Below are 7,594 nucleotides of genomic sequence, written 5' to 3'. Positions count from 1 at the left end.
GAAGTATTAAGGATTCAAATTAACATTAATCGAAATTGCCAAAATGAACTTAAGAATATCTGTGAAGAATGGAGGCTACTAAAAAAAAGAACAAAGCAAGTACAGGAAAAAGTCTTCGTTAGAGAGAATCAGTCTTTGTTTTCTTCCATTGAAGATCTCTTCGACATTGTTGTGTCTTGACGAGGGAGAGACACAAACTTATTTATAGTTGGAGAGATCCAGGATGACCGAGAGACATGAGGAGAAGAAATCACGTGGAGGAATAATACTACACTTATTATAAGATCATGTGTATTCTTTATAGTACAAAACCATACTCTAATTTATTTACAAAATACGCGACTATTTATCCTACGTAAAATACAGTACTTTAATACATAAAAGAACATACAAGAAGATAAGAACAAGGGGAAAGGAAATATGAAATACATAACATCACCCCCCAAGCACCAAATCCCTGACGGTGCTTACACAGGTTCCGCTCCATGAATAGCAGCTTATGGATCCGCTCCATCCATGTCCAGGCGCGGACAAACCATTCTTTCTTGTACAGCAAATTTTTATCTCCATAGACGTGCCGTGCTCTCAGCACGCGCACCGGAGAAAGGAGAACAATACTCCTCATAGAGGTTTTAAGGACCCGAGCACCCTGCTCGTCCCTGGGAGAAATAACACTCACCCTTAACGAGGTTTTAGAGACACGAGCACCCTGCTCGTTCCTGGGAGACATAACCTTCGCCCTTATAGAGGTTTTAGGGACACGAGCAAACCTGCTCGTCCCAGGGAGACGTATCGATCTTGCTCGATGTACCCTCATCCAACTCGAGATGATCCAGGAGAGAGACCGTTGCACATCCATTAACCAATGATGTGAACGGGAGAGTAGGAACAGCAGAGAACCAAAATTGTGTAGGACTAAATCCACTTTTAATTATGTGGTCCCTGACCCGGACACACACTTCACTTCTTGTAAGTGACCAAGGTTCTCTTCCTTCCTCCACGAGGCCCAAACTGAGGCACAGTCCATATTGCTCCGCCTTCCGCAGATCCTATCAACGAGATAAAGGAGATGAGATCCACCAAGTGAAACACTCGTTCATTGGATCTCACGTTAAGAGTCGAGATCCTCTATCAGACCATTACATTGAAGAGAGTTATATCATCCACCAACTTGATAAATTTTCAATTCACGTTGTTATATTAATAATATTATTTATTAATGATTTTGAACATATGTGACGTCACTCAGCTCAGCCGATCAGAATGTAGACGCTAAATGACACACCTATAGTATCCACTACCTTGGTCGATCTCCACTAAATTTGAAAGTAAAGAAGAGATGAATGACAGTTTTCTCGATTTGAGGGGGGGGGGGGGGCATCCTCTTCAGCCCCCTTCTGAATGACGAGGATACTTTAAATCATACACCAACCAGAGATAGAGGAAGAAAAACTATTATTAAACCGTAATTATCAGCTGGTTTTGATCGCACTAAAGTATCTGGATCGAAAAGCCGTCTTTATTTTAGCAGAAAAAGCTAAAACATTTATTAACTTGCACTTAATAGATATATAATTCGCCAAAAACAAAGTGAAGAGTACTTATTTTGAAATTTTCACTAAAACTAACGATTACCAAGAATTTAACGCCTATAATCCATACTTCTTTCTAGATATATATGTATGTATACTCCAAGCTTTTTTCAAGATGTTTTGTGTGAAATCAGGGGGAAACACCAGATTGCTGTGGACATATTATGATTTTAGCCATATATCCACACAAATAAAATTATATCAACTTGGTTTGTTAGAATAGTTTCAAATTCTTTAAAAACTATGACTATTGCTAAAATAAAAACTTACTAATAGATGTATTATTTCATCTAACTAAGCTATTATAAGAGAGTGTACGGTATATGTCAACAGAAGCGTCCACAAGATATGAGCTGGAGGGGCTGTAGCCCCCAATTTAAAGAATTTTTGCTTATACTATAATTTTGTTAGGTAATATAAATATAAAAATTTTACGCCAAAATAGGGATAATTTTTTTTTTGTAAAAAAAAAAGTCATTGAGAAAATTATGCAGCAGAGCAAAAAAAATTATATTTTGTGAATAGCTATGGATTATTGTTATGTTTTTGCAAAAAATTTTAATTTATAGATTTTTTTCCATAAATTATAGAATCCAAGCCCCCCCCCCCCAAAAAAAAAAATAAATAATAAATATATATTTATATATACTAGGAAGTATCCGTATTATATATTTTATTATGAACTTTTTTTAATGCACATACTAAAAATTTGAAACTTGCAAATTCGTGGACAAATATACACGTTCATATAATATTTATTTTATATTATTTATAGTAGATAATACATAATCCCACAGACTCCCCTGCTCAACCTTCGAATTCAGCCTATATTTGCCTTGTAACTTCAATTCATTTTTCTACTTTATGAATTTAAAGCTGAAGAGAACGTTAAAAACGGCTGAACACTAAAAAAAATAAATTGAGCGGAACGCCTACGAGCCTGTTGAATGATTCATAGTCTTAGGTATATTAATGACTCATAAGTCATCAGCCATCACTAAAATTAAAATATTTTCCGTGCAATGAAGCTTTAAACCTCCACTAATGCTATTTTAAATGTTAAAGGTTCAGAAGGGTCCACAGGGGCTAGACTGTAGCCCCCCCTCCAATCAAGGTATTTTTGCTTTTGACTAGAATTATTTTGGGTCAGGATGAAAAAATTTTACGCAAAAATAGGTTTTTTGTTTTTTCTTTAAAAAAAGGTATTTCGGGCAAATTATGCAGCAGAACACTAACTTCCACTGATGATGGGTAAGTTGAAAAATTATGGTTCTGTGCCTGTAGAAGAACCAAAAGGCAATGAAGATTTTATTTTTGGGGGCCTGGTTTTTTTTTCCCCCCACAACGAATGGCCTTTTTTTTCTAGAAAATAAATCCTTAAATTGATGAGGGAGGGGCTACAGATACCCCTGGTTAGGCCTAATGGTTTATTCGACGTTCATAATAAACAAATATTCCCAGTTAAGGAGATTGGGATTATACCGGAATAATGCTTGAATAGATTTAGTCAAATTAAATGGATATTGTTTGATTCCTATTCTCATTACAAAAATACTGGGAACTTCTACATCAAATTGTGTCTTAAAAATTGTGAGTTTTTTTCAACGTTTTGGACTAAACATTCCAAAACGTGTTTTACAGCTAAGTATAACAGAGAAAGTTAATAGATAGTGTATTTACCTATTATAGAAGCTAAGATATAGAAAATATTAAATTGCAAGTAAAAAAGGGACAAGATAGCATAAAATACCTTGGTTGTGAGGCTAATTTCTTTTGCATAATATATCTATAACCGGCCATATGATTGGGAGAAAAAAAAAAAGAAGAAGCCCAGCCGAAATTACAATCTATAATTTAATGACACTTCTTACAACCTTTTTAATATAAAAAAACATTTAGTTAGTATTACTAAATATTTTTTATTTATAATTAAAATTAATTTTTTATGGAATACAGAGAAATATGTTTTAAAAAATATTTTTGAAGTATATCTATTAGGACCTAATAGGCTTCCAATTCAATTTTTCATAAGCTTAAACTAATTTCCAGCTCAACATCAACTTTTTAAACTATCAATTGAGTTCCGAGCGAGGGATTGACACTTATTTTTTAGGGATAAACATACATTGATTTGAATATATAGAGGATTACCAACTCCAGAATTATTCAATTACAGATGATGGAGTTGAGCTAAATTTCTAAAAAATAATAATAATTCTTAAGTAATAAATAATTATAATTACAAAACCAGTACTAAAAAACAAATGTTGTAATTATATGTCTGTTTGACTAATCCCCAAGCTCGGCAGTTGAAATTTTGTTGACAGATCGCTAATGGACCATCATTGCTGTTTACTAAATGAATAATTTTACGACTAAAAGATTGATGAAAATACATAACGTAAGTTGTTGCTGTTAATTCCCAAAAAAAAAAAAAAAATACAGAGGTGTCACCTACCTGGAATATTTATGTTATAGATTAATAAATTGACTATTCCAAATATACTCAATGTGCATCTTAATCACATTAAAGCTGATACAAAAATAGATAATTTAACAAGAAACACAAATTATTCTACAACTAGCCGATATTTTTATATTAAAAGTTTGCAGATTTTTGAAGACATTTTCAAGGTATATATCACTTGAACAACAATAATTATCATACACAAGTATTTAAAACTACATCCATTGAGTTGGATGTGTTATTACTATTATTAAAATCATCAACCAAGATACATGGATATATATTAAAATAAAATTAGTTAGTACTTAATTTTGAGTAAATTATTATCATAAATCACTCTCCATTGAAAAGAGTTTATAAAGTAATGAAGAAACCTTTTTTATGTGAGAAATATGCAATGAATAGCCACATGGCCGTACCCCATATATTCATAAACAAATTCTCTGCGTGAGATATGGTATAAGGGAGCCAACTAAAAGGTAAGTAAGTTTTTTAGAACTTCATGCCCTACATAGAGAAAAAGAGGATTCATTCCAGCATAGCGAAATGGACTTCCCAGCCAAAGTTTGTAAACATCGACTGTCACATACCTAGTATTATTTTTAAGTAGAAAGTTTGAACATGATTACTTGAAACATAAACAATTAAATAAATACAAACTTACATTAATATCATAACCAAGTATGCCAAAGAGACTGTGATCATGAAAAACGATAAAGACCAGAGATTTTTATTTATAGGTATGACACCCCCATCGAATGAAAAGGTGGTGAGTGCTCCACCAAAGAGTCCTAGTGTAACACAATATATTCCCCACCTCCATAGTCTCGATAAATGAAATGGATAAACGATCAAAATAATCCCTGCTTGGCATCCCAAAAAGGCAGTCACGATACTAGTTGTCAATGTACCCAATAATCCTTCAGGATCAAATGGAACATTGGAGTCATATATTTTCATACTCGTAGGATGATGATACATATGTTTTTCTCCAAATACAACCCTGTCAATATAGCCAGCAGAACCGCCAGTGCAATTAAAATATTTTCCACCATCATGTAAGCCTCCTGGTCCCAAATATCCAGTTACACAACCAGGAACGGTAATGAAAAATGAAACTCCAACATTAACAGAAAGGAGTAGGATGATAGCTATCCAGTTGTACCTTCCAACATATAGATCTTTTACATACTTAGCATGAGGTGGAGTCGTAATTTCTCTCTCAAGCATGTATACAGCGAAAATACTTGTAAATAAGTAGGCAATACCAATACGTTGTAAAACACCTGGAAATCGTAGATTTTCTACATTATTATGCCCTTTCGAAGAATTCAGAATTAGTCCTAATGCTATCAAGGAAACAGAACGAGTGATGACTCGACGGAGAAGTGTTCCGCGTGGGACGGAGTTTCGGAGCTGAAATTGAACGGAAATAATAGAAGAAACCCCCATTATCCATATGAACCAGGGAAAAACTACATCTGCCAATGTGAGGCCATTCCAAATGGAATGCTTAAAAAACCAATAGCCTCCACCTCCATAATTGACAAAAATCATAATAGCTATGGAAAGTCCTCTGAATGTATCCAAAGATTTGAGCCTTCGAGCACGACGACTTCGTAACTCGATCAAGTCCGAAGTTAGTACCTCCGAAGTTCTTAGATCATCATCAATGGAAGAAAAAGTAATTCCATCTTCCCAACTGAATATTTCTCCACTCGGATCTAATTTCATGACAATACTGACAATAAGTCTACGACAAGCTTGAGTCTCATAGACTCTGTGTATAAGTACCCATAATAATTTTATACTGATCACAATTCCAACTGCCCATATAATAGGAAGGTATATATTTTCACCCTCATCAGTGAAATTAATTCGACAGTCCTTCATTAGTTCGTACACTCCAAAATCATTGAACTTGTATACAAAATCACATTCAGTTTTAGAGTACTCCTTGGAGTTGTTTATTATAACTCTGTAACGAATAAAGACACAGTATAATAAAGCCCATGAGCTAAGAAATTAGGGACACACTACCTGGAAGGAAATGAAGTGTTGACTTTGATTTGCTGAAGGACTGGATGGAAATTGTATTCCCAAGGCGGACATTTGATGCACTCGGTGTTTTGTATCCATACTTTTGAGTAGTCCTCGGATTCCAGGCAAGCCTCATTTAATCCCAGGCGATCTCCTCGGCAAAAACGAGGTTTATCGACTAAAAGCTTTCCAAACATGCTTAGAAGCCCATGATTATTGCATATTAAGTATTACGAGTCAACGATAAACTATAGAAATAAAATATGATATAATTATATCAAATAGGCTAACTCTAATTAAATATAGTCAATATGAATAGAGCTGAATAGTGAATAGCGAACATCAACAATGAAAATCTTTATTTTGTCTTGTAGTTGGAGGTTTTCTCGCATTGGCGCTACTATCTACCATTACATGGATTGAAACTTGAAAGGAATATGCGTTGTAATTGTTACTCATACGCAGGGCTGTGGAGTCAAAAAATCTGAACCGACTCCGACTACTAAAGTTATTATAATTCATGTAAAAAAAAACTTATTTACAATCTAAAGATTATTTTGAGTATTCGTAAAGTCATTTTCTAAATCGTTGTAAATTATAGGTATACTATTAATTTATGAAACTTATTAAGTTAACTAATTTATAAGTTTACTTCACAAATTTCCAACGTTCTTTATAGTCCATGCAGTCACAATTCTTAAGTCTAAACTATTATGTGGGGTAGAACATACCCACTTGCCGTGTTAATTCATTAATTATACATGTCAATGTCCTCAGAGAAAAGTGTAACATTGCAGTGAGATGTGTGTATTGTTGTTCCTCGTTTATGAGTACATAAATTACTTTCCGAAACTAATGAATGTATTATCAATGGACCAATTTTGATAGCACAATTATTTACTACATATAACTAGTAACTACTTATAGCTATAAATTAAATCTTTATTTAAAGTATATAGACTCAATAGTACTTATACTGGCAATAAAACATATTAAAAAATAATAATGTGCGTTGGAGTTGAAGTCGGACTCAGGCATTTTATGTACGGGCTCTATAGCAGTCCTCCGTACTCTGTAATGGCTTTAAATCTCTCTTTAAGGCACATTAAATAAGTTTTTATTTGTTTTCAAGTTTATCATGTTTTTTAAATATTTTTTTCGTTTTACAAATAAGGCATTTTGAATTAAAGTTTGAAAAATTCGTGAGCTATCTTTTTCGAGACTTGTGACTCACTTGGACTTAAGCTCATATTTTGAAGGCTTTCAGACTCGACTTGATCTCATTATCAAAAAATTGCGACTCCACTTTGACTTTAAAGCTAAAGGCGGGTTACCACATCTTTCGAGATTTTGTAAATGTACGTGTGCAAGTTTGGAACGGACCAGTAGACTATATTTTTTAAGAACTTTTTATATTATAATCTTCAAACCTCAACAGTTCTTAATAACAAAGTTATGAGATTCTGTAATATAAAATAAACCTTATTTGAACGGG

General features: G+C 33.6%; 1 protein-coding gene across 1 annotated transcript; it reads right to left on the bottom strand.

The window, feature by feature from the left end:
- Positions 1-4,042: 4,042 nt before the first annotated feature.
- LOC121119858 (heparan-alpha-glucosaminide N-acetyltransferase) lies at positions 4,043-7,001 on the bottom strand. Its single transcript, XM_040714672.2, has 3 exons — positions 6,100-7,001; positions 4,724-6,037; positions 4,043-4,649 (listed from the first exon to the last, which is right to left on the bottom strand). The coding sequence occupies exons 1-3, from the start codon at positions 6,294-6,296 to the stop codon at positions 4,532-4,534; spliced, it is 1,629 nt and encodes a 542-aa protein (XP_040570606.1). The 5' UTR covers positions 6,297-7,001; the 3' UTR covers positions 4,043-4,531.
- Between the last annotated feature and the right edge of the window lie 593 nt (positions 7,002-7,594).

Source organism: Lepeophtheirus salmonis, chromosome 6 (genome assembly GCF_016086655.4).
Source record: "Lepeophtheirus salmonis chromosome 6, UVic_Lsal_1.4, whole genome shotgun sequence".
NCBI classification, from domain to species: domain Eukaryota; kingdom Metazoa; phylum Arthropoda; class Copepoda; order Siphonostomatoida; family Caligidae; genus Lepeophtheirus; species Lepeophtheirus salmonis.
This window is presented reverse-complemented; position numbering and strand designations above follow the sequence as displayed.

Excerpts from the sequence above, each read along its gene's own strand:
- LOC121119858 (XM_040714672.2), bottom strand. The coding sequence starts at position 6,296 with ATGTTTGGAAAGCTTTTAGTCGATAAACCTCGTTTTTGCCGAGGAGAT. Across the intron at positions 6,038-6,099 it reads AACACTTCATTTCCTTCCAG|AGTTATAATAAACAACTCCA; the intron begins GTAGTGTGTCCC and ends TATTCGTTACAG. Across the intron at positions 4,650-4,723 it reads TACTTGGTTATGATATTAAT|GTATGTGACAGTCGATGTTT; the intron begins GTAAGTTTGTAT and ends AAATAATACTAG.